Source organism: Dendrobates tinctorius, unplaced genomic scaffold, assembly GCF_039654945.1.
Source record: "Dendrobates tinctorius isolate UK_male_01 unplaced genomic scaffold, ASM3965494v1 ptg000418l, whole genome shotgun sequence".
Lineage (NCBI taxonomy): Eukaryota > Metazoa > Chordata > Amphibia > Anura > Dendrobatidae > Dendrobates > Dendrobates tinctorius.
In genome coordinates, this window is record NW_027362082.1 from 379,431 (window position 1) to 407,079 (window position 27,649).

General features: G+C 47.1%; 1 protein-coding gene across 1 annotated transcript; it reads right to left on the reverse strand.

The window, feature by feature from the left end:
• Nucleotides 1-1,040: 1,040 nt before the first annotated feature.
• Nucleotides 1,041-23,710, reverse strand: LOC141076486 (uncharacterized). Its single transcript, XM_073563970.1, has 7 exons — nucleotides 23,560-23,710; nucleotides 15,334-15,483; nucleotides 15,025-15,204; nucleotides 14,818-14,941; nucleotides 14,637-14,734; nucleotides 14,348-14,438; nucleotides 1,041-2,955 (listed from the first exon to the last, which is right to left on the reverse strand). The coding sequence occupies exons 2-7, from the start codon at nucleotides 15,409-15,411 to the stop codon at nucleotides 1,178-1,180; spliced, it is 2,349 nt and encodes a 782-aa protein (XP_073420071.1). The 5' UTR covers nucleotides 15,412-15,483; nucleotides 23,560-23,710; the 3' UTR covers nucleotides 1,041-1,177.
• Between the last annotated feature and the right edge of the window lie 3,939 nt (nucleotides 23,711-27,649).

Sequence of the window (27,649 nt, forward strand, 5' to 3'; positions counted from 1 at the left end):
AAATGAATATTCATTGGATTCATTCATCAGGAGACTATTTGATATTGAACTATATTCAAGCGGGACTAGATGAAGAAAACCCTAAAATCATGTATCATGTTATCCGAAACAGTCAGAAAACTAGCCCCATATTGGCAGATCCCAGAACTCAAACTATATACTTTGTAAGTTTATAAGTCACTCCAGTGTCAGGAATAGATAGTATGTGAAAATACAGTATATACCGCTCAGGGAACACTTACCTTTCAGAGATAATTTCCATATTCATACTAAATAATGGCACAGATCTGCCAGACATTATGATTGCACATATCCCTAGTCTTTATAACGATATTGCACTCATTCCCTGACAGACCGCAGCATGGCCATTAGTTAGAAGCTGCTAATGATCTTTGGAGCAGGTAAGTTTTCCCTGAGTGGTACATATTGGGCCGTCTGAAGACTGAGTTTAGTCTAGGACAATTTGTCTGCACTACTAATTAACAGCAGTTACATTACCAAACTAGGGAAGTCCCTATAGGAGAAAAACACAAGAATTATACTGTATTGTCACATACTATCTATTCCTGACACTGGAGTGACTTATAAACTTACAAAGTATATAGTTTGAGTTCTGGGATCTGCCAATATGGGGCTAGTTTTCTGACTGTTTTGGATAACATGATAAATGATTTTAGTTTTTTTTTTGTCTAGTCTCGTTTGAATATAGGTCAATATTAAATAGTCTCCTGAGGAGTCGTCTTTGGTGAGGACGATGAAACCCATAGAAATGAGAGGCTTGGAGAGTGAGTGTGTATACATCACCTCACCCTATGTACTGTACTGAACTGTGGGGTACATGTTTTTTCTATTAGTCACCTATTGACTAACCTTCAGGGGATGAATTATGGGTATAGTTTTATATTTGGAATTAATAAAACTTAGTTTTATCCTTTTGTCAGCAAACATGAGGAATGACAAGAGACAACCCATTTAAGAAGATTCAATTTTGGCTAAAACTATTCCAACAATATGAACATAAAAAAGTCTTCTCCCCTATGTGACATCTCTGATGTTTATTAACAGTTGATTTCCAAGTAAAACATTTCCCACATTAAGAAAATAAAAAAGGTTTCTCCTCTGTGTGACTGCTCTGACGTCTAACAAGAAGCACTTTCTGGTTAAAATATTTCCCACATTAGCAGGAAAAAGGCTTCTCTCCTGTGTGAGTTCCATGGTGATTAACCAATTGTGATTTCTGGTTAAAACATTTCCCACATTCTGAACAGGAAAAAGGCTTCTGTCCTGTGTGGACTCTCTGGTGCTTAACACAATCTGATTTATTGTTAAAACATTTCCCACATTCTGAACAGGAAAAAGGCTTCTCCCCTGTATGAGTTCTATGGTGATCAACCAATTGTGATTTCCGGTTAAAACATTTCCCACATTCTGAACATGAATATGGCTTCTCTGCTGTGTGAATTCTCTGATGTGTAACAAGACTTGAATTCTGAGTAAAACATTTCCCACATTCTAAACATGAAAAAGGCTTCGCTCCTTTGTGAGTTCTTTGGTGTTCATCAAGATTCCTTTTCTGGTTAAAACATTTCCCACATTCTGAACAGGAAAAAGGCTTCTCCCCTGTATGAGTTCTATGGTGATCAACCAAATGTGATTTCCGGTTAAAACATTTCCCACATTCTGAACATGAATATGGCTTCTCTGCTGTGTGAATTCTCTGATGTGTAACAAGATTTGAATTCTGAGTAAAACATTTCCCACATTCTAAACATGAAAAAGGCTTCTTTCCTTTGTGAGTTCTTTGGTGTTCATCAAGATTCCTTTTCTGGTTAAAACATTTCCCACATTCTGAACAGGAAAAAGGCTTCTCCCCTGTGTGAGTTCTGTGGTGACTAATAAGAGTCCCTTTGTGGTTAAAACATTTCCCACATTCTGAACAGGAAAAAGGCTTCTCCCCTGTATGAGTTCTATGGTGATCAACCAAATGTGATTTCCGGTTAAAACATTTCCCACATTCTGAACATGAATATGGCTTCTCTGCTGTGTGAATTCTCTGATGTGTAACAAGACTTGAATTCTGAGTAAAACATTTCCCACATTCTAAACATGAAAAAGGCTTCTCTCCTTTGTGAGTTCTTTGGTGTTCATCAAGATTCCTTTTCTGGTTAAAACATTTCCCACATTCTGAACAGGAAAAAGGCTTCTCCCCTGTGTGAGTTCTGTGGTGACTAATAAGAGTCCCTTTGTGGTTAAAACATTTCCCACATTCTGAACAGGAAAAAGGCTTCTTCCCTGTGTGAGTTCTATGGTGATTAACCAATTGTGATTTCCATTTAAAACATTTCCCACATTCTGAACATGAATATGGCTTCTCTTCTCTGTGAATTCTCTGATGTGCAATAAGAGTTGAATTCTGAGTAAAACATTTCCCACATTCTGAACATGAATGTGGCTTCTCACCTGTGTGAGTTCTATGGTGATCAACCAATTGTGATTTCCGGTTAAAACATTTCCCACATTCTGAACATGAATATGGCCTCTCTTCTCTGTGAATTCTCTGATGTGTAACAAGACTTGAATTTTGAGTAAAACATTTCCCACATTCTAAACATGAAAAAGGCTTCTCTCCTGTGTGGGTTTTTTGGTCTGCATCAAGATTCCCTTTGTGGTTAAAACATTTCCCACATTCTGAACAGGAAAAAGGCTTCTCCCCTGTGTGAGTTCTATGGTGACTAATAAGATTCCTTTTGTGGTTAAAACATTTCCCACATTGTGAACATGAGAATGGCTTCTTTGCTTTAGGAGCAGTTTGTGTTTTAATGCCTCTTTTGTGACTTTGATTTTCCTTAGTAGTCAGTAATGAATCAGAAGATGGGACCTGTTTCATAGGATCAGATGACAGATCTTTGCTGTGAATGGATGATGATATATCTGGAGTAATGGCATTCACTTCATCTGTCAATAGAAAAACAGATTAGGCAGGTTACAGTTAATACAATAGTTAGGGTTACTGTTAGGCTAAAGTAAGGGTTATTGTTAGGGTTACTGTTAGGCTAAAGTCAGACTAAAGTTAGGGTTACTGTTAGGGTTAAATGGTTAAAATGGTCCGTCAGTATTATAGTGCAGAGGAGGCTTATGCACTTTTATGTTCTGACAGTGAAGAAAGTGCAGGGTCAGATGGCGATGTGGATTTCGAGGGCTTTAGTAGCAGCGACAGTGATAGCTCAGAAATGAGCAGTGATTCTGGTCCATCCTCACACACAAGGACCAGTACAACAAGAAGGACAAATAGCGCTTCTGGAGAAATGTCTCCAACTCAGGGAACAATGCCCAGTAGTAGCGCTGTCCCTAGTGCTCTTGAATTGGCGCACACCAATGACAAATTGCACTACAACTTTTGGGGTCCAATTTCTCCTGTTACCCTTTGGAAAAAAAAATGGAGGGCGAAAAGATCATTTTTTGTGGAAAAAACATGACTTTTTATTTTCACGGCTCTACGTAATTAACTTCTAAGAAGCACTTGGAAGCTCAAAATGCCCATCACACATTTCCTTGGGGGGGGGGTCTAGTTTCCAAAATGGGGTCACTTGTGGGTTTCCACTGTTTAGGCATATCAGGGGCTCTCCAAACACGACATGGCAACCACTAATTATCCCAGCATATTTTACATTCAAAAAGTTAAATGGCGCGCCTTCCCTTCTCAGCCCTGCAGTGTGCCCAAACAGTAGATTTCCCCCACATATGGGGTATCATCGGCATGCTCAGGAGATATTGCAAAACAAAATGTATAATCCATCTTCTCCTGTTACCCTTGCGAAAGTAAAAAAAACTAGGTCTAAAGGAAAATTTCTTGTTATAGAAATGTTTATTTTTTCCTTCCACATTCCATTCATTCCTGTGAAGCACCTGAAGGGTTAATAACCTTCTTGAATGTGGTTTTGAGCACCTTGAGGGGTGCAGTTTTTTTGTAAATGGTGACACTTTTGGGTATTTTCTGTCATATTGACCAGGGCTGTGGAGTCGGAGTCGGAGTTAGTTTTGGTTGGAGTCGGAGTCGGTAGAAATGTACCGACTCCAGCTTTAAAAAAAAATGTATTAATATTTCATAATTGAACTTTCATATGAATTTTATGAATGTTACTCAAATATATATGTTCTATCAAACTATGAACAACAGTGATAAGCAGTTCTGCTGGAAATAGAGACATTTCTTACTTCTTGTGTGTCACTGTTCTCCACTGCCCTTATCTAATCTTATACTTGGTTAACCTCATGCTGCCCCAACCCCCCTACTTACAATGTATGAAACTGAAAGTGAAAATGTGTTGCAAATTCTTAGTAGTAAAGCTCCTCCTCTAGACTAGATCATACTAGGTGTGCGTCTTCCAAGCATCTCACAGCTGCCTGCTACTCAGAAGAGGAAGACTGTAAGAAGTATTATCCTTTCAACAAACTTTGCATCAGTTAACTGTGAGTACATGAGGAATAATAACAGTATTACTGACCACTATATCAGTTGTACGACCTGGCAATTTTGTACAATTGTTTTTAGGAAAAACAATTGTCATTTGGATTGTGAATGCAACATTAAAAACCTGAGAATGTCAAAGAAGCATCACATTAAATCAGCTGTATTTGAACATTTCACCATCACTCAAGATAGAAAACATTATGTCTGTCTGTGTATGACAAATGATCCAGACGAAAACAAATGCTGTGAAGCCAAGATGAGTGCATATTCAGGCAAAGATAAAAATGCTCCTACCAGAGCTTCTAATCTAAAGAGACATTTACAGCGCTTTCATCCAGAAGTACTGAAAGCAGTGGATGAGAAAGACTGCAGCCAAACCAATGAACCAGTGCCCAGCTCTTCCAGCCAAACAAAGGAGCAGAGAACTTTGCAGCCATCAGTTGCAAGATATTTTGTCAGTGACAAAGTTACTGTGACAATGACAGTAGATACATTTAAAAAACAGATCATAGAGCTTGTTGTAAAGGATAGTGTGCCTATTTCATTATTTTCACGACCAGCTTTTATGTGTCTGAATGGGGAAATGGCCCGCAAGCTTGGTGTTTCTCTGGAGAGAGAGAGTATTAGAAAATTAGTAATCGAAGAAGCTTTTAAACAAAAGGAAGAACTTAAAAAAACTCTCAAGGGACGCTTTCTGTTTCTTAAAATGGATGCCTGCACACGTCACAGAGTGAACTATTTTGCCATCAATGTCCGATTTGTTTGTGACAAAAATGAAATAGTTACCAAGACATTGGCCTTAAAAGACACCAAAGCTCATCACACCAGTGAGTTTCTCCAGGTCTTGGTGGAAAAGGTTCTGCAAGACTATGAACTTAAAAAAGAGCAAGTTCTTTCTGTCGTAACTGACAATGCTTCAAATATGATAAGTACTATTAAGCTAATGAATGAGAGTAATGATGGTGACCAGCAGCTAGAAGAACATTCTGGGTCCACAGACACAGAAATGTTTGAAATAGAGGAACACAGTATTGTAACTGAGGAGCAAACTGAAGTTGCTTCAGATGAACAGCAACATGATAGTTTAGATGATCTTGTTGAAACTGTGTCAATATGTTCTTTCATTCATCACATGCGGTGTTGTGCATACGCTACAGCTGGCTATAAGAGACAGTCTGCAAGAAGGACATGCTGCTGCACTGATTGGCAAGGTGAGAAAATTGGCTACTGTTGCCAGAACCCCTAAAGTTGACTCAATTTTGAAGAGACGTGCTGGAAAAGGGGCAATTATTGATCAAGCCACACGATGAGGCAGTACTTACTTAATGATTCAGCGCTTGGTTGAACTGAAAACCTTTCTTGTAGACATGGCTAACCCTTAACTGACGCTAAATGAAAGTCAGTGGAATCATGTGACTGAGCTGGAAAAATTGCTAGAGCACCCATTTACAGTGACTAAAAAATTACAAGCAGAGGACTTAACTCCAGGTATTTTCTTAAAGGAGTGGAAGAACCTGATGTTTCGCCTGTCCCAAAGAGGAGGGTTAATTGCAAGTGGCATTGCTACATCAATGAAACGGAGAGAGGAGCTACTATTACAAAATAACATTCTTTTGGCAGCTGTTTATGTAGACCCAATGCATCGGATTCTTCTAGATGATCAACAGCTAAGTAAAGGAAAAGAAGCTCTGTTTGAAATAGCAGTAAGGATGAAAGGGTTGCAGAACAGTCAGGAGGAACAAGAAGAATTTGGTCGTCCTGCCACATCTTCACCCTCATCATCAACTGATGAAGAATTTAATTTTGAAAAATATTTGGATCACAAGGACCGTGCAAAGCATTCCCGCATAGAAGAAGAGTCATCCCCATCAAGGAACACAGCCAGTACATTTCAGCAGAATTTTTCATGTGCACTAAAAGAAATTGAGAAATTTGACCGTTCATCAAAAATAACAGTGCAACAAGCGATTCCTCTGTATCCTGACATTGTCAGAGATGTTGCCCGAGTGGTTACTGCTTTGCCACCAACACAAGTTAGTGTACAGAGGTTGTTCTCTGCTCTCAAAATAATTAGATCAGATTTGAGGGCATCCATGAAGGAGGATCTGACAGAGGCAATACTTTTTCTGAGGACAAATTTATAGATTTCTTCGTATTAACTGCATAAAAGTGTTTATTGCATATTTACTTACAGTTTAGAAAAGTTTATAAAAGTTATTTGCTATATTCTAATTGTATTCTAATAAATGTAGTTTTTGCTCTAAGTGGTCTGATTACTTATATGATGGTGAGAAACTGAATAAGCACGATGTTTAATATTTTACAACAGTAAATTTGTTGTTATGAATTGGCCATTTATGAAGGAGTCGGAGTCGGAGCCTGAGTCGGAGCCTGATAAAATCCAGGAGTCGGAGTCGCAACTGTGGCTTACCGACTCCACAGCCCTGATATTGACCCCCAAACTCACTTCAAATGTGAGGTGGTTCCTAAAAAAATGGTTTTATAAATTTTGCTGTAAAAATGAGAAATCGCTGGTCAACTTTTAACCCTTATAATCTCCTAACAAAAGAAAATTGTTTCCAAAATTGTGCTGATGGTAGACATGTGGGAAATGTTAATTTATTAACTATTTTGTGCGATATGACTCTCTGATTTAAGAGCATTAAAAAATGTGAACATTGCAAAATTTTCAAAATTTTTGTCAAGTTTCCTTTTTTAACAAGTAAACGCAAGTCATATCAAATAAATGTTACCACTATCATAAAGTACAATATGTCACAAGAAAACAATCTCACAATCACCAGGATTCCTTGAAGCATTTTAGAGTTATGACCTCATAGAGTGACACAGGTCAGAGCTGAAATAATTGGTCACAAAGGCAAAAACAGGTTCTGGCGTGAAAGGATTAATATTTTGTTGCACAACCTTTTGAGGCAATCACTGCGATCAAACGATTCCTGTAACTGTCAATGAGACTTATGTGGTGCTCTGATTACATGTTCATCTGTATTGGCTTATGACAGGTCGCTGATCCCTCACTGACCTGCCCCCATTATTACATAATGCATATAATAGCATTGATATTATTGGTGATAATGCCTATTATATTGTGGCTATTGTGAGGCATAGAAAAAAATTACATCCAGCAAATTGTCACCGGCGATGGCGGCGCCTGCGTAGTAGCATCTATTAGAGACTACACTCATCACTGTCCCCAATCTCCTCTTTTTCCTGTACGGATTTGGCTGTTCATCACTACAATGACACTCTTAGAAGCACCCTTGACCAAGTAGCTCCCCTCACCCTCAGAACCTCCAAGCACAGAGTGAAACAGCCCTGGCTCACATCGCAAACTCAACTTCTCCAGCGATGCTCTAGGAGTGCTGAACGCCTATGGAGAAAAACCTGCACACCAGAAGACTTCATCCACTTCAAATTTATGTTAAGAACCTATAACGCTGCCCTTCACCTCGCCAAACAGAGCTACTTCACCACCCTGATCTCCTCACTAGCCAACAACCCCAAGAAACTTTTTGACACCTTTCACTCCCTCCTCAGGCCGAAAGCACAAGCCCCTATCACAGACATTTGTGCTGATGACCTGGCCTCCCACTTTACAGAAAAAATAGATAATATCCGTCAGGAAATCTGCACCCAACCACCAAGTGCTGTGATTCCCATGGCTCACTTTCCACATTTGATCCCATCACAGAAGAAGTCTCCAGACTCCTGTCTTCTTCTCGTCCGACTACATGCACGACCGACCCCATTCCCTCTCTCTCCAGTCATCACAACTCACCTAACTACAATCTTTAACCTCTCCTCGGGCATCTTCCCATTCTCCTTCAAACAAGCCATCGTTACTCCATTACTAAAGAAACCCGCTCTCGACTGGGGCGTGGCCTGGCGCGGATGTGAGAGGACGTGAGGCTGAGGAGCTCCACTGTCATTCTGAAGAATAATCCTTAATAGGCCGACATAACAGAGACCCGTGCACACTTACTGCTGTGGTGGGTGCCCGAGGGCCGAGTGGAGACACCGGGAGTGAAGAAGAGTGCGGAGATGGGGAGGAGGAGGCAGAAAGACGTCGGGGAGGACGGCAGTGTGGCTGCACAAGATGGCGCCGGGAGAGTGGAGGAGGCACAGAGACTGACTGAGAACTATGGCAGAAGGTCACAAATTATCCAGAAGCTGCAGCGCTTTGCAAGGGAAGATGAGGGGGGCACTGGAGAAGGTACTGTGCTGGAGGGAGAGAGAATGAGCAACGAAGCTGCAGGAGAGGCTGAAAGCAGGGAGGAGGGGGGAGGGGGAGTCACTGTCTCTGAGTGTGCATCTGAAGAGGAGGATAGTGAAGCTGATGAGGAGGGCCCTGAAGGGGAACCAACTTTAAAAGATGTCTTTCTGGTGGTATTGTTCTGTAAAAAAACACTGACTAAGTTGAGCAGCCGGGTTGATAATATTAAGGAAGAAATTATTGGAATTAAAGAGGCACTAAACAAGGCGGATGCTAGGATGGGTGCTGTGGAAGAGAGAGTGAGCACCACTGAGGACACTGTAAATAAAATGCAGAAAACTCAGAACCAGCACACGCAAAAGATTTCAGAAGTGCACTTAAAACCAGATGATCTAGAAAATAGATCTAGGAGAAACAATCTTAGATTTGTGGGATTCCCGGAAAAAGTAGAGGGTAACGACCCCACTGACTTTACTGAGCAATGGATCCTATCTAAAATTGGCAGAGACACACTCTCCAGTGTGTTTGCGGTAGAGAGAGCACACCGCGTTCCCCTGCGACCCCTCCCTCCGGGTAGTGCCCCCCGTACAATGTTGGCCAGGATACTTAACTGCAGAGATAGAGAGACTATCCTCCGGGAGGCTAGGAAGAAGGAGGACCTCATATTTAATGGACGCCGTATTGAAATATATCCGGACTATTCAGCAGAGGTTCAGAAAATGCGGATGAAATTTGGCGAGGTCAAGAAAGGACTGAGAGTGCTGGGAGTGAAGTACTCTATGTTATATCCCGCCAAACTGAGAGTAGCAGCTTTGGGGTCTGTTCAGTTTTTTCCAACCCCAGAGGAGGCCGTCAAGTGGATGGAAATCAACCACTCCAAACTAAGGGCTGAGAAAGAAGGAAAAGGCTGAAGAAGAAGAATTTTTCGGACATTTTTTCTCTATTTTTGAATCTGTGCCCCGCGACGCCTGGGTACTCAGATCTATTTTTGGGTCGTAGATCCTGGGTTTTTTTTTTTTCTTTTATGTTTATTGAATTATCCATGTTAGAAAAAGTTATGTGGCCTATTGGGCATGTTTGTATGTGACGGTGGGAGCGATGTACGCCCAAGTGAAGGAGGTTCAGTGGCTATTCGAGGGCTCACAGTAGCTAGGTGCCAGTTGCACCCTCTCTCGTTGGAGAGAGAGAATCTGTTATACGGGGAAGGAGGGGAGAGGGGGGGCGGGGGGGATATGTTGTGGGAGAGTTTTCATACTGCAATGTGATAAAGGGACTACAAGAGACCGACTAGAACTGATGTTCATAGGACATAATGAGTGGTGATACAAGAATTCTAAGTTGGAATGTGAGGGGGGTTTCAGATCCAAGTAAAAGAGCGGCAGTCATGGCAGAAATTAGAAAGTACAATCCAGCTATTACGTGTTTACTAGAAACTCACTTGATTAAAGGAAAAGAAAAATGGCTGGAGAAAAAATGGATTACCCGGGCCTATCACTCTATGTATTCGGCCTACGCGAGGGGAGTCTCTGTACTGATACATTCTCATGCTCACTACAAGGAAATTGAATCTTACGTAGATAGGGATGGGCAGTTTGTTTCCCTGAGATGCCGAATTTCTGGTGTATGTGTGATCATAGTGGCACTTTATATTCCACCCCCATATTCGAAAAAGAAACTACAAGAGATTTTTGAGTGGACAGGTAGGGGAGGGGAATGTCCGGTGTTAATATTAGGGGACGTTAACAATGTCATGAACGAGTATTGGGATCGTGTGGGAATCGGGGGAATTAACCCCAGGAAGGATAGGATGACTCCATTCGGGACATATGTTAGTGAGATGGGTATGATAGACTTATGGAGAGTGCGGAATGAGGGGAACAAATGCTTTTCGTGTTATTCGTCCTCGTATCATGCCTTATCGCGCATAGACTTAGCATTAGGTAACAGGGGCATGGACGGAATAGTTGGGACGGTGGAATATTTACAGAGAGTTATCTCCGACCATAAGGCAATTGAAGTTAGTTTGAGACTGGGAGTGGGAAAAAGGAGGAGAGTAGGGGGGACAATACATCCGGAATGGCTCAAATGTCTTAATATGGAAATTATTAAAAAAGATCTTATTGAATTCTTCCAATTACATGAAGGTTCTGCTGACTCACTTATAGTGTGGGATACCATGAAAGCATATTTAAGGGGACTATTCATACGAGATATTTCGAGACGTAAGACACAAACGAGACAGGTAAACCAAGAGACTACAGACAGATTGAGCAGGGCAGAGGAGGAAATGATATGTAGGCCCAGTATCGCCACTAAAAAGGCATTAAAAGAAGCACAAGAAGAAGTAAATAAGTTATATTTACAAGGGATAGACAAGAAAAGGGCATTCCAGAGAGCACTGTTCTATGACGAAGGGGAAAAGGTGGGACACTTACTGTCAGTGATATCTGCGGCGCAGAAAGGGTCCACACAGATATATAAAATTGTCAAGGAGGATGGGGTAACTCATAACGCCACCTCTGGGATATTGGAATGTTTCCGGGAATACTATGTAAAATTATATACCTCAGAATTGGGGGTTAGAGAACAAGAAATGGATAGATACTTACAAGAGATAGAGATACCTAAGTTAGATGATACTGATAAACAGAATCTGGAAGAATTATTTACTGTAGAGGAAGTGGAGAAGGCTATTCTGTCATTGGCAAATAATAGGTCACCTGGCTCTGACGGTATCCCGGGAGAAGCATATAAGGAACTAATAGAGGTCGTAGCACCTAAACTTAAGGAGGTATTTGAAGATGCAGCGGAGAGAGGGGCTTTGCCGAGGTCTATGAGGGAGGCCGTAATTGTGGTTATTCCTAAGGAGGGGAAAGATGCCTCATCCGTTGAATCCTATAGACCCATCTCGTTATTGACGTCAGACGTTAAAATATTAGCTAAAATGTTGGCGATAAGAATGTCTGGGGTTGTTCAAAAATTGATACATCCAGACCAATCGGGTTTTTTACAAAATAGATCTACCGCCATTAACCTACGTAGACTCTTTCTTAATGTACAACTCCCGGCAGATAATGTAGGGGAAAGGGTGGTGGCCTCGCTGGATGCACGAAAGGCATTTGATAGGGTAGAGTGGAATTATCTATGGGCAGTATTGAAGTTAATGGGATTCGGACATAGATTTATTTCCTGGATTAAATTATTATACGCGGATCCAAAGGGGTACATTAGGATTAACGGGGAGACCTCGGAGTCGTTTGGGTTGTTCAGAGGAACTCGTCAGGGATGCCCCTTATCGCCGTTGCTATTTGCTACTCTGCAAGGAGTTTGTATGTTCTCCCCGTGTTTGCGTGGGTTTCCTCCCACATTCCAAAGATAGAGAATTTACATTGTGAGCCCCATTGGGGACAGTGATGATAATGTGTGCAAACTGTAAAGCGCTGCGGAATATGTTAGCGCTATATAAAAATAAAGATTATTATTACTGCAATGCTCTATTAATTGGCCTCTCAGTTACTCGACTATCCCCTCTCCAGTCCATCCTCAATGCAGCAGCCAGGGTCATCCATCTGGCTAATCGGTACTCGCCCGCTCTTCGCCAATCCTTACATTGGCTGCCCATTCATTATAGGATCCAATTCAAAGTACTTGTTCTCACCCACAAAGCTCTCCACAGTGCGGCACTCCCCTACATATCCTCCCTAATTTCTGTCTATCGGCCTGACTGTTGCGCTCTGCAAACGACTTTCGACTAGCATCTGCACTAATCAGTACCTCCCACTCCTGACTCCAACACTTCTCCCGCGCTGCGCCAATCTTTTGGAATGCTCTACCCCAAGAAATGACTATCCACAATTTGCATAGTCTCAGGCGTTCCTTTAAAACACATTTGTTCAGAGCGGCCTATCACGTTCACTACTCAAAGTCATTGTATGTGTAAGTGTGCGTGTGTATCCCATTCACTATCTCCATCCATTCCTCACTCCCACAAGATGGTTGGACCATCATTGTAAATACACCATTGTAAATACACACCAGTACTTTGTATCTCCCCCACCTCATTGTAGATTGTAAGCTCTCACCAGCAGGGGTGCCTTATTTTGCTTTAATTATTGTATTGTTAACATTGTTACTTATGACTTGTGTTTTGAAACTGTTAAACTGTAAAGCGCTGAGGAATATGTTGGCGCTATATAAAGATTATTATATAAAAATGGGGGGCAGGTCAGTGAGGGATCAGTGACCTGTCATAAGCCAATACAGATGAATATGTAATCAGAGCACCACATGAAGCCCCGCCCACAGCCCCACCACAGAGCACGAGAATTTCATTAACTGAAAGCTACAAATACAGATTAAACAGTAAACCAGAGTTGCCCTCATTTATGGTGGACCATTGGAGCTACTATGGATCCTGAGCAGAAGATTAGAGAAAATAATATTGCTCCCCATTTCAGGAGAGATTGTGCAGTAATCTGAATTCCTTAGGATCAAAAACAATGTAATGTATGACGTGGAGTGAATCCATGACACCAGGGCTGGAGCCAACACATCTCCTGCAGGCGGGAATAAATGTATATTACAGCCATCGGCCACGCACAGCTTAGAGATCTATCATGGCACAGGTGGAATGTTTGTCCTGTAGATTATCACAATCCTCCCTGAAGTTAGTTGGTTTTAATACAAACTGAAATGTCAGGATAAAGGGAAACTCTGCTGTTATTGGACAGAAATTCACACTTGGCCTCACTGCACATTTACTGGTGTCGCTCATAAAAGGGAAGTTTGGCCAGAAAGACTGGACCTGGTCTTGTAGGGACCATGAGACATTCAGCAGCACAGAAGGGAGAGAAGATTCATCCGATAAGATCTCAGTGATCTAGGAAGCCAGCAGCATCATTACCCTCCGCTTTCTCTTACAGGCCCAGCATAAGATTTTTCTTCAAGTGATTTTCTATCTTGTCAGCACATTCTACGTACGCTGTCATTTGGCTTTATAGTTACAGATCTGGGCAGGTAACGGTCACCGTCTCCTAATGTGAAGGAGAGAATGGCTAATGAAATCAATTATTAACCCTTATACAAGTCAGTTCACATATGGTGTACCAAGATGGCATCTGTGTCTTCAGACAACACCCTGGAAGGAATCCTTAGAATGCAGAAGCTGAGATACTGGATACCATATATGGAAGTGAAGCTGAAATGGACCTATCATAGACTGACACTGGCTCCTCAGAAGATTGTGCGACACCCATTTCCTGTCTCTCTGTCATAAGAATAAACTTCAGTTGTGTAGAAGCCTTTGCTGAGAAAGGAGTAGACATCTAAATCTGTGTTCGGTGTGACTCTTGAAGCGCACACTCAGCCTATATTGGGTCAGGTACAAGCAATCATATAGATCTCGCTTTAAGGGATCACCCTCACACTAATCCCAGGGGGTAGGATGATCCTCCAGGTTGTAAGTTCTATTGAAAAGGGCTTTCAATGCCCAAAGTCATTTGAACAGTTTTGGGTGAATGTTGTGGTCTAGAGGCAAAATGGTGATCATGGTAATACGGCCGGACTACACCACCGATAAAGCAGCCACAGCCGGTGACTGAGAGGAATCTGTGACGTCTCTGCATTCAGTGGTTACTACTCACCTGGGTAGTCATATGTGGGAATCTCCTCTTTACACCACTCATCTTCTCTCACATATGTCTCTGTAGTATTAATATGGGTCAGATCTTCACACTGAAACAAATATTGTAAAAGTCACAGACAGATGGAGAAGTCCCATCTATGATCAGCTCTAATCCTGCCATCTCCACCGTTCTCATTACACAAGTATAAAACATATAATACTGGAGGATAAAACAAGACTGAGCACAAGACCTTCACAGCCGTCTACACATCATAGGGGAGATCTCCTGACACCTTCTCTCCATCTACCTGATGATCCTGAGGAGCACTGGGATCTTCTTGGTTACAGTCCTGTGGAAGAAGAGGACGGGGACATCTCTCTGGTGTTGTTCTCTTACTGGATAGATCTGGAGGAAACACATACAGGGACTGAATTCATTCTCTACATACAGATAATTATAGGCCGTGTGTATTTAGTCCTGTCTATTACCTGGAGATGTGAGGGGCTGGGGAACCTCCATTATGACGTTCTTGTACAGATAGCTGTGTCCTTCTAAATACTCCCACTCCTCCATGGAGAAATAGACAGCGACATCCTGACACCTTACAGGAACCTGACACATACAATGATACCGTCATCCCCCCGATCCCTTCATAGTGTTACTGTATAATGTCCCAGCATTCCCAGCAGTGTCACCTCTCCAGTCAGCAGCTCAATCATCTTGTAGAGGAGTTCTAGGATCTTCTGGTCATTGATGGCCTCATGGATCAGGGGGTGAGGTGGAGGCCCCGTGATTGGGCTCAGGGGTCTTCCCCATCCCTCAGACACAGGGTCCTGACAGCGATCACTAGAGGTCTTCTTCACCACTGTGTAATCCTGGTAATGGAGGGACACATTAATAAATCTCACTACAGACATTTCCAGAGTCCTCACCTCTCCAGTTCTGTCCATCTGTTATTCCCATAGATGAGAATAATGTAATGTGACGTCATCAGAATCTCTCACCTCTCCAGTGAGACGGAAGAGGATCTCTAGGGTGAGGTGTAACATCCTCTCCGCCATCTTGTCTCTGTCCATATCCATCCTTGATGGGTAAATCAGGAAAATTCTCTTCTGTAGAAGATCTTCCCTGAGAGGATCCGATATTGTAGAGACCTGAATGAGAAGAAGATGATCCGATGTAACATCATAAGAATCCTGTGTAATAATACAATTACTGGAGATAATAAGGGAAACATATGAGGAGATTTATTATCTTACAGGGTTTAGTTTTCTTCCCTGACATCTACTAATAAAACCTATATATTTAGGCCACAGACAACAAGCAGTTTCCTCCTCGGAGTCGGCAGCTGAACACGTTCCTCATAGACTCATCTTCCATAACGCTAATTCTCGTCTCATTACCGACACTGGAATCGGCATTAGCAATACTGCAGGAGATATTCATTACACGCGACATGAGAAATAACTCCTTCATGATGAGGACGACATCTTCATCTTCTACTGCGGCTCTAGAAACAGATTTGGCCAGTCGGTCACTGACTCCATCCCCACCGGCCGTCTATATGAAGGTTTCCCGTCTTCCCCGCACTGGAATCTTCTATCACGTTAGATCTCAGCTCTGAGTCATACACAGAAGTTTGAAGCTTTTAGAAAAGATTTTTTTGTTTCCACAAACACAACGGACAGAAATGATCTGATCCCAAAGTCTCCATGTACAGTGATTTATGGGGTTTATTTCTGGCCTTAGACTTTCCTATATAACAAGAAAAACTCAAGAAAAAGCCGACATTAAAACGTTTCTAATGAAAAATTGGCTCCAATAATTCTTGTAAAAAGAAAAACAAAGCAGAAGACACGTTTTACTATTTTTTAACAAGTGAAACATTTTTTTTTTTTATAAATTAACTCTTTTTGGAACCATAAGGCTGAGTTCACACGTGGCGTTTTTCCGCGTTTCCGCAGCGGTTTTAACCGCGCGATTTTGCCGCAAAAACGCGAAAAATAAGCATCCCATGCATTCCTATGGGATTCCGCAATGCTGTGCTAATGCTGCGGTTTTTACCGCGGCGGAATCGCTTTGCGGTAAAAACCGCAGCATGCTCATTAATTTGCGGAATCGCGGCGATCCCGCACCCATAGGAATGCATTGTTCCGCTTATTTCCCGCATGTGGCTGTGCACACCATGCGGAAAGTAAGCAGAACAATTACGGATGGTACCCATGGTCCGGAGGAGAGGAGACTGTCCTCCGGGCTTTGGGTACCATATCCCTGTAAAAAATAGAATTTAAAATAAAAAATATTGTTATTCTCACCCTCCGACGTCCCGCGCAGCCTTCCCGCTTCTCTTCACGCTCTCGTTCCCAGTAGTCCTTTGCGAAAATGCTCGCGATGACGTCCGTTCTCGCGGGATCGCGAAGTCTCGCGGTCATTCGCGCGACGTCATCGCGAATTACCGCGAGACGTCGCGATCCCGCGAGAACTGACATCATCGCGGGCATTTTCGCAAAGGATTACTGGGAACGGATGCGCGGGACGTCGGAGGGTGAGAATAACACCGTTTTTTATTTTTTTTTTACATTCTATATTTTACTACTGATGCCGCATAGGCAGCCTCAGTAGTAAAAAGTTGGTCACACTCATCAAACACTATGTTTGATGAGTGTGACCAACCTGTCAATCAGTTCTCCAAGCGATGCTACAGATCGCTTGGAAAACGCTAGCTTTTTTCAAGCTAATTACGCTTGCAAACTGCTAGTTTTTCCGCGGGAAAATCGCGGGAATTTAAAATGTGATTTTCCCGCGGACTGGAATTCCGGAATTCTCGCGGTAATTTCCGCGAGAGTTCCGGTACGTGTGCACTTAGCCTAACAGATGTACACCGCAGGGACGGCACAGGAGCGGCTGCAAAAAAAAACCAAGGCAGTTTAAAGGGAAGATGCCATCAAAGCCGGATGTGGCGTTGGCGTGCGTTCCACATGCCGCATTGGCGTGCGTTCCACATGCCGCATGTGGCATTAGCGTGCGTTCCACATGCCGGAAATAAAAGGCTGTGGACCGCGCGTCATCAAGCCAAATCGGTTGCATATTCTACTTCTATGTGGTTCAAGAAACCACAAGTTATTTTGGCTTGCGTTCCACTTACTGGAAACACTAGGTTGTGGAGTGCACGCCTCTGCCTCATGGGACACAATTAGTAGTCTGCCTTCATTTGAGTGTCGCAGATTTTTTCCTTGCGGCTCACGCACCTTTATGGCATCCTGGCGTGCGTTTCAACCACCGGAAGTACTATGGTATGTATTTCATACCCCCCCTTTAGCTCAGCACTATGGCACCTCACCTCCTATCACAAGGATAAAGGGGGTTTTACACTAAGCGATATCGCTAGCAATATCGCTAAAACGTCACTGATTTTGTGACGTTATAGCGATATTGCTAGTGATATCGCTATGTGTGATACTTACCAACGACCGGCTCCCCCGCTGTCCATCGCTGATCGCGCGAGAATGTCCGGCTCCATTTCTCGTCGTCTGCTTCCTGCTGAGACTTCCTGCTGTGACGTCCAGCGACGCGTGGAGGCGGGCGGGAGGACGCAGGATCGCTGTGTGAATGGTAAGTATCGTGCGCTGCGTCGCTGCTGCATCGCTGTGAGATCTTTCTGTATGAAAGCTCACTAGCGATCATTTAGCGATGCACCAGCGATCCTGACCGGGTCGGATCGCTGGTTGGATCGCTGGTGCATCGCTAAATGTAAAAGGGCCTTAAGTCCCCTGATGACTCAGCTTGGAAGAAACGCTTTGGGCCCTTCCATGGGGGGTGCAGGGCTTGTTTAGCACAGGGGGAGCTGTGGACGGTCAGGGGGGAGTCTTGGGGATAGATTACTGTTAGCCATTTAGGGTCTTGTAGGGCATTTTCTTCCCCTTGTCCTATATGGAGCATCCTGGACCCAGGATCTCCTTTTCCTCCCGCACCCCCTTCATGAATTGCTGAGCTTGTGCCTTTCCTCACTTATTGCTCTGGCATATTTCGGGTGGTAACTCTATTAATGTCATCCAGATTCCAGTCATTACTGTTATATGCAGCCAGAATCTGTCAGTCGTTGTTTGCGGGGTTCTGTGGGATTCTCCCAGATCCACAACGTGAGATTCTGGGACTTGCTGATTGCAGTTCAGCCATTGCAAGTGGGAATCATTCCTCCTGATCGGGCTGTGCTCCTCACGCCCCTTTATTTGTGACTTCACCCAAACATTTATATTCACTCACTCTGGGGGACACAAAGTTGTTTTTATCCTACTATCTTACTAAAGGTTATGTTTTATCTCCTGTCCACCACACTCCAGCTGTGATGGAAATATATACATTTCATACAGATCTCACTTGCATATATCCTTATATACAGATAGACACATTTTCATAGCTATCTTGAACCTTATAATCAATTGCTGAAAATGACCTACTAACCCCATGAGCCAGTCTGGAGAACCAGCATAGTCTCGTGGTAGCATTGTCTTGTGATATATCAGCCAGCCATGGGAAAGGAGGAAGTTGGACCAGATGCACTAGCTGATATCGGAGGTTTGCTGACATTGCAAGACAATGCATAAGAGTAAACCATATGATGCTAAATCACCCTCATGTCGGACACTGCCATATAAGTTCATTTACTCAAATAGCCAATAGCATTAAAACACAAGCCTTATGTTAATTGACTAACCACTCCTTTCTGTATGTAATGAAAAAACCATATATGTGCAATAAACCAGCAGACTGGAGATACTGCTAACAAGGTGTTTAGGGTGTCTTTTCTGTTGAGCGCTCAATGAGACTGTTCTAATTAGGACAGGCCGCAGCACACAGAGATATATCTATCCAAATTTCCATATCATCTGGCGCAGAGACGCGGGGCTGTGGACAAAACGCACGGGGACCCTGTTGACCAGAGAGACGGAGGTGCCGACTAAGGCCTTGACTCATGGGGACGGAGATTTGCGCAACTCCATAAGGTAAGAAAATCTGGTTATCTTACATGAATGTCCCCTGTGCCCAGTCCGGGTCTGTACCTCTAGCGGGTCAGGTGTGGTCACCACCGCATTCCCAGGTAGTGTAAAAGTCCACACCCTTATCCAAACCCTGGGATAAGCCAAGGTGTCTGCTTTGTGTCCTGTTTGTGTCTAGATCCGGGAGAAAGCTGGTGGAACGGTGATTGATTGTGCATGTGGTTGCTGGGAAACCGATATCTGAGAGATTCAACTTCCCCTGCTAAGTCCTCACAAATAAACCTGTACACAGGGAGGACAGGAGAGGCCTATCCAGGTATGAGTTGTGGGGGCTTAGAGAGATATCACTAGTCGAGTCTCCTATCAAGCTATCACATATACACCCATGCATCGGAAGGGACAGGAGCACCCAGATCGCCAGGCACGTGGTGGTGTTTAGTTTGGGGGAGATATCGCAAGCCAAATCACTTGACAGGTTGCCACCGATTCACCTGTACATCGGAAGGACAGGAGAGGCCGGCCAGGTACAGATGGTGGCAATTTTGTGGGAGTTATCACTGATTCCTGTTACCGGCGGGACGAGTGTGTTAACATTCCCGGGTGACCGAGCGCAGTACACCCAGTGTGATTGGCAGTTGTCGGTTACCAGAGCTGCTTGTGCTACGTGTCACTAAAGAGGGCCTCGATTTCTCCCCGGACGTCTACATGTGCATCAACCTATAAATTCACTGCTGTTCTCCATGAAGATCTGAAGCAGAAAGTTTTTTTCCTTTCCTTTTACACTTCCTCTTTTGCCCGTGGGGTGCGTCTCTGATATTTTTCATATTGTCACATTTGTTCTGTACTCTGCTTTTCCCTTGTTTTATCTTGCATTTGGTGGAAGTTTTTTTTACTGTAGTGTGAGAATTTTTGGGAATGCTGGGTTGTTGAATATATACCATTGTCTCAGTTTGCTCTTTTGTTTCCATTGTTCTCAGAAGATTTTACTGAGAGACGCAGGCAGAGGAAAGGGGAAGTGTGTGTATCCTCCATTTGTGCACGGACATTTTATTGTTGGAAGTTTTACTGAATTTTGGATTTTTTATTTCTTTTTGGAGTGTTCTTTCCAAGTTTTACCAACTTCCTGATTATTCTTTTTGTTTTCTTTTTTCTCCATTTTCTGAGTTTTTATTAGTTTTCCATTTCCTTTTGAAGTTTTTATAAATATTTTGGGTTTTTTTTTTTTGCTTTTTTCCTTTCCTTTTTAAGCAAGTTTAAAAAGGGTTATGAAGTTTTAATCACCTTTTTTTTAAGTTTTTGGAATAGACATAGTAAGTGTTATTCAGAAAGTTAAGTATGTAGATTTACAGGGGCAGCTTTTAAGCTGCAGCATGGCATAATGTATTGAGAAGAAAAAAGGGAAGTTAGTTAGTTGAGCTGAATTGAAGTCCGCGTTTTATAAAGTGGCAGCGGATTTACAGCATAGAAGTACTGAGAGTTAGGTGAACAGGAAAGGATTATTTTTACGTGTACAAGAGAGAAAAAAGTGTTTTCAGCGGAATTCTAAGCTGTGCCGTCTGTGAGGCACCCCGCTCCCCCCCCCCGGGAGAAGGCACAAGTCCAAGCATGCCTTCTCTGACTGCAGAAAAGGGGAAGGAGTCCGCTGCTCCTTCCCTCTCCACTCCTCCCTCTCTTACCTCCCCTCCCTCATCTATTTTTCCTCCTCCCTCATCTTTTCCCTGTCTTTCATCCTCCTTCATCCCCCTTGTCTTCTCTCTCCCCTCCTCTTCTATCACCTTCCTCCTCTCCTCCCTCTTTCTTTTTTCATCTCCCCACCTTTCCACTCTCTCCTCTACCCCTCCCTGCTCCTCACCCTCTCTCCCACCTCTCAGTTCATTGTCACCAGCTGGGCCAGTGTCAAATCCAGAAAATGAGGTGTCCTTATCGCCACAGGGCACCCTCTCTAAAGAGCCAGCTGATACCAGGATAAGATAGTGAAACACTCCCTACACATAACACCACAGGTGCCCCCCCAATACAACAGCTAGCAGAAGGGAGGTGCAAGTCATCAGCGTCTGCAGCTGCTGGGTCTTACAATGAGGATCCTAAGTGCCAGGCAGACCTGCAACCTCAGAAGGGGGGAGCACCCACACAATGTCACAGTTTCTCCTCTGATGAATATGAAGAGGGGACATCATACATGCTGCCCAGTACTAGGTGAAGAAACCCACAGACACCAAGTAGGCAGGGGCAGATAGAGCCAGAACTCTTACACTATGTGCCCTTCACCCCTAGTCAGGTGTTCAGTATTCTGAAAAATCTGCCAGACCCAGATATGGACCCCATGCCATTTTACTGAAGAATGCAGCAGAGCCAGCAAACATATCTGCAATCTGGATTGATCTCTGGTCCATAATGGAATTAAAAGCAGGTGAAACACTCTGGCCAATCATGAAGGAACACTTCAAGCTTCCATCAGAATTAGATGTGCACTCCTGGAAGTCAGGATCAAAGCTAATTGAGCTGCTCAGAGAGTAGGCCAAAGCCAGACAAGCACTTAGCCTACATAACATGAGCCAGGCCGAGACAGAGTCTGTAGACAAGTTTCATGGCAGAGCGAGGCAAGTATTCCAAGACTTAGGCTTCACTATTCATGATCAGATACACAGACAAATGTTGGCAGAGGCCTTTAGGCATGGACTAAGAGAACCAATCAAGAAGCTGCTGACAGTGACCAGGCCTGAGTACAGGTCAATAGCCGTAGATGCCCTGCTCGCAGTAGCCAGAAGAATTCAGTCCCACCCAGGAGTGCGGAAGACAGCCCCTCCTATGGTGGCCACCGATGTGGAAGAGCACCCACCCTGCAGGGACGGGAGACCCATCAGGTGTTACAACTGTGGCAACCTTGGTCATTTCCGGAACCAGTGCACAGCACCCCGGCAGCCCAGGACAAAACGCAGGGGAATAGGCCAAGCAAGAAACACAGAAAACAGTGAAGAACCCTGTCTATAGGACAGAGGCAAGCCAGGTCCGCAAGACATCACGCACCTGACATGTAAAACTCCATCAGCGGACCCAATACCTCAAATCTCCGGGGGTTGTAATATCTTTCCTTGTGGACACTGGTGCAGTCTGATGAGGCATGTGGAACTCCCCAACCCCACCAGAACACTGTCTTGTGTGGGGATTGAAGGTCAAGTCAGACATTCCCAGCTTAGGGCCCCGTCACACATAGCGACTCACCAGCGATCCCGACAACGATATCACCTTGTCAGGATCGCTGGTGTGTCACTACATGATCGCTGGTGAGCTGTCAGGCAGCTTCACCAGCGATCAGTACCAGCGACACGCGGGTAACAAGCGACGCACGTGGCTTAGTTACCCGCATTGTATCTTAGTTACCAGCGTGCTGATGCAGGCAGCGGGTAACCAAGGTTGTGACTCAGCAGCGATCTCGCTATGTGTGATGGGGGCTTTACAAGCCCCTGAGCGTGTGGACACAGCCAGGACACTCCATCCTGTTTCAGTTTATGGTGGAGACCAGCCCACCCCACCTGATGAGACAAATTGACATGACATTTTCTCCACCTCTGACCCAAGAAGAATCCATCATGCTGGTTGCCCTTCAAGAGCCTCGAACAACCGGTGCAAGCCTACTCAAGGAGGTGCTGGATATAGTACCCAATAGCCTGTGGCCCAAGGGAGACTTCAAGTTGCGCCAGGGTGGGTGTCACTCAAGTCTGGAACCCCGTACCCTCTGCCCCCGTCCGCCACGCGCCAGCTCCGGCCCTGCCCCCGTCCGCCACGCGCCAGCTCCGGCCCTGCCCCCGTCCGCCACGCGCCAGCTCCGGCCCCCAACGCGCCAGCTCCGGCCCTGCCCCCGTCCGCCACGCGCCAGCTCCGGCCCCCAACGCGCCAGCTCCGGCCCTGCCCCCGTCCGCCACGCGCCAGCTCCGGCCCCCAACGCGCCAGCTCCGGCCCTGCCCCCGTCCGCCACGCGCCAGCTCCGGCCCTGCCCCCGTCCGCCACGCGCCAGCTCTGGCCCTGCCCCCGTCCGCCACGCGCCAGCTCCGGCCCTGCCCCCCTCCAGCTCCGGCCCTGCCCCCCTCCAGCTCCGGCCCTGCCCCCCTCCAGCTCCGGCCCTGCCCCCGTCCGCCCCCCGCCAGCTCCGGCCCTGCCCCCGTCCGCCCCCCGCCAGCTCCGGCTCTACCCCCGTCCCCAACGCGCCAGCTCCGGCTCTGCCCCCCCACACACCGTCTCCCTTCTGTCCTCTGCGGGGTGTCGGCTGCTCCCTCCTCCGATGACAGCTCTGCTCCTGTCGCTCCACAAGATCGATACCGGAAGTGAGCCGCTTCTACTTCCGGTTGCAGCTGTTTAAAAAAAAAAAAAAAAGGTAGAGGCTAAATCCAAGTCGCCATGGAGCTGTGCTGACGTCATGCCCATGTGACCAGAAGGGGCGGGGCCTCCTCCTCCATAGAGCAGAGCAGCAGACAGGAAGCTGCCGGTGTCATGGCAGGTAAATGGATGTTCATGCACGAGCTGGGAGGGGGTGATGTTGCTTGCATGGGGCTGCATGCTGGAGGGGGGTCTGCCTGGGGAGAGGGGGGGTGATGTTTCTTGCATGGGGCTGCGTGTGCATGCTGGAGGGGGGGCTGCTTGGGGAGAAGGGGGTGATGTTGCTTGCATGGGGCTGCGTGTGCATGCAGGAGCGGGGGGGGGGTTGCCTGGGGAGAAGGAGGTGATGTTGCTTGCATGGGGCTACATGTGCATGCTGGAGGGGGGTCTGCCTGGGGAGCAGGGGGTGATGGTTACATGGGGCTGGATGCTGGAGGGGGGTCTTACTGTAGAGCAGGGTGTGATGCTTGCATGGGGCTGGACTGGATGCTGGAGGGGGGGTTTGCCTGGGGAGAAGGGGGTGATGTTGCTTGCATGGGGCTGCATGTGCATGCTGGAGGGTGTCTGCCTGGGAGAAAGAGGTGATGTTGCTTGCATGGGGCTGCGTGTGCATGCTGGAGGGAGTCTGCCTGGGGAGAAGGAGGTGATGTTGCTTTCATGGGGCTGCATGTGCATGCTGGAGGGTGTCTGCCTGGGAGAAAGAGGTGATGTTGCTTGCATGGGGCTGCGTGTGCATGCTGGAGGGTGTCTGCCTGGGAGAAAGAGGTGATGTTGCTTGCATGGGGCTGCGTGTGCATGCTGGAGGGAGTCTGCCTGGGGAGAAGGGGGTGATGTTGCTTGCATGGGGCTGCATGTGCATGCTGGAGGGTGTCTGCCTGGGAGAAAGAGGTGATGTTGCTTGCATGGGGCTGCGTGTGCATGCTGGAGGGGGGGTCTGCCTGGGGAGAAGGGGGTGATGTTGCTTTCATGGGGCTGCGTGTGCATGCAGGAGCGGGGGGGTGCCTGGGGAGAAGGGGGTGATGTTGCTTGCATGGGGCTGCATGTGCATGCAGGAGCGGGGGGGTTGCCTGGGGAGAAGGGGGTGATGTTGCTTGCATGGGGCTGCATGTGCATGCAGGAGCGGGGGGGGGTCTGCCTGGGGAGCAGGGGGTGATGTTGCTTGCATGGAGCTGCGTGTGCATGCTGGAGGGGGGTCTGCCTGGGGAGAAGGGGGTGATGTTGCTTGCATGGGGCTGCTTGGGGAGAAGGGGGTGATGTTGCTTGCATGGGGCTGCATGTTCATGCTGGAGGGGGGGTCTGCCTGTGGAGAAGGAGGTGATGTTGCTTGCATGGGGCTGCGTGTGCATGCTGGAGGGGGGTCTGCCTGTGGAGAAGGGGGTGATGTTGCTTGCATGGGGCTGCGTGTGCATGCTGGAGGGTGGGCTGCCTGGGGAGAAGGGGGTGATGTTGCTTGCATGGGGCTTCATGCTGGAGGGGGGGTCTGCCTGAGGAGAAGGGGGTGATGTTGCTTGCATGGGGCTGCATGTGCATGCTGGAGGGGGGGGTCTGCCTGGGGAGAAGGGGGTGATGTTGCTTGCATGGGGCTGCGTGTGCATGCTGGAGGGGGGCTGCTTGGGGAGAAGGGGGTGATGTTTCTTGCATGGGGCTGCGTGTGCATGCTGGAGGGTGGGCTGCTTGGGGAGAAGGGGGTGATGTTGCTTGCATGGGGCTGCGTGTGCATTTTGGAGGGGGCGTCTGACTGGGGAGAAGGGGGTGATGTTGCTTTCATGGGGCTGCGTGTGCATGCAGGAGCGGGGGGGGGTTGCCTGGGGAGAAGGAGGTGATGTTGCTTGCATGGGGCTACATGTGCATGCTGGAGGGGGGTCTGCCTGGGGAGCAGGGGGTGATGGTTACATGGGGCTGGATGCTGGAGGGGGGTCTTACTGTAGAGCAGGGTGTGATGCTTGCATGGGGCTGGACTGGATGCTGGAGGGGGGGTTTGCCTGGGGAGAAGGGGGTGATGTTGCTTGCATGGGGCTGCATGTGCATGCTGGAGGGTGTCTGCCTGGGAGAAAGAGGTGATGTTGCTTGCATGGGGCTGCTTGGGGAGAAAGGGGTGATGTTGCTTGCATGGGGCTTCATGTTCATGCTGGAGGGGGGGTCTGCCTGTGGAGAAGGAGGTGATGTTGCTTGCATGGGGCTGCGTGTGCCTGCTGGAGGGGGGTCTGCCTGTGGAGAAGGGGGTGATGTTGCTTGCATGGGGCTTCATGCTGGAGGGGGGGGTCTGCCTGAGGAGAAGGGGGTGATGTTGCTTGCATGGGGCTGCATGTGCGTGCTGGAGGGGGGGGGTCTGCCTGGGGAGAAGGGGGTGATGTTGCTTGCATGGGGCTGCGTGTGCATGCTGGAGGGGGGGCTGCTTGGGGAGAAGGGGGTGATGTTTCTTGCATGGGGCTGCGTGTGCATGCTGGAGGGGGGCTGCTTGGGGAGAAGGGGGTGATGTTGCTTGCATGGGGCTGCGTGTGCATTTTGGAGGGGGCGTCTGACTGGGGAGAAGGGGGTTATGTTGCTTTCATGGGGCTGCGTGTGCATGCAGGAGCGGGGGGGGTTGCCTGGGGAGAAGGAGGTGATGTTGCTTGCATGGGGCTACATGTGCATGCTGGAGGGGGGTCTGCCTGGGGAGCAGGGGGTGATGGTTACATGGGGCTGGATGCTGGAGGGGGGTCTTACTGTAGAGCAGGGTGTGATGCTTGCATGGGGCTGGACTGGATGCTGGAGGGGGGGTTTGCCTGGGGAGAAGGGGGTGATGTTGCTTGCATGGGGCTGCATGTGCATGCTGGAGGGTGTCTGCCTGGGAGAAAGAGGTGATGTTGCTTGCATGGGGCTGCGTGTGCATGCTGGAGGGAGTCTGCCTGGGGAGAAGGAGGTGATGTTGCTTGCATGGGGGTGCGTGTGCATGCTGGAGTGGGGTCTGCCTGGGGAGAAGGAGGTGATGTTGCTTGCATGGGGCTGCGTGTGCATGCTGGAGGGGGGTCTGCCTGGGGAGAAAGGGGTGATGTTGCTTGCATGAGGCTGCATGTTCATGCTGGAGGGGGGGTCTGCCTGTGGAGAAGGAGGTGATGTTGCTTGCATGGGGCTGCGTGTGCCTGCTGGAGGGGGGTCTGCCTGTGGAGAAGGGGGTGATGTTGCTTGCATGGGGCTTCATGCTGGAGGGGGGTCTGCCTGAGGAGAAGGGGGTGATGTTGCTTGCATGGGGCTGCATGTGCGTGCTGGAGAGGGGGGTCTGCCTGGGGAGAAGGGGGTGATGTTGCTTGCATGGGGCTGCGTGTGCATGCTGGAGGGGGGGCTGCTTGGGGAGAAGGGGGTGATGTTTCTTGCATGGGGCTGCGTGTGCATGCTGGAGGGGGGGCTGCTTGGGGAGAAGGGGGTGATGTTGCTTGCATGGGGCTGCGTGTGCATGCAGGAGCGGGGGGGGGGTTGCCTGGGGAGAAGGAGGTGATGTAGCCCCATGCAAGCAACATGTGCATGCTGGAGGGGGGTCTGCCTGGGGAGCAGGGGGTGATGGTTACATGGGGCTGGATGCTGGAGGGGGGTCTTACTGTAGAGCAGGGTGTGATGCTTGCATGGGGCTGGACTGGATGCTGGAGGGGGGGTTTGCCTGGGGAGAAGGGGGTGATGTTGCTTGCATGGGGCTGCATGTGCATGCTGGAGGGTGTCTGCCTGGGAGAAAGAGGTGATGTTGCTTGCATGGGGCTGCGTGTGCATGCTGGAGGGAGTCTGCCTGGGGAGAAGGAGGTGATGTTGCTTGCATGGGGCTGCGTGTGCATGCTGGAGGGGGGGTCTGCCTGGGGAGAAGGGGGTGATGTTGCTTTCATGGGGCTGCGTGTGCATGCAGGAGCGGGGGGGTGCCTGGGGAGAAGGGGGTGATGTTGCTTGCATGGGGCTGCATGTGCATGCAGGAGCGGGGGGGTTG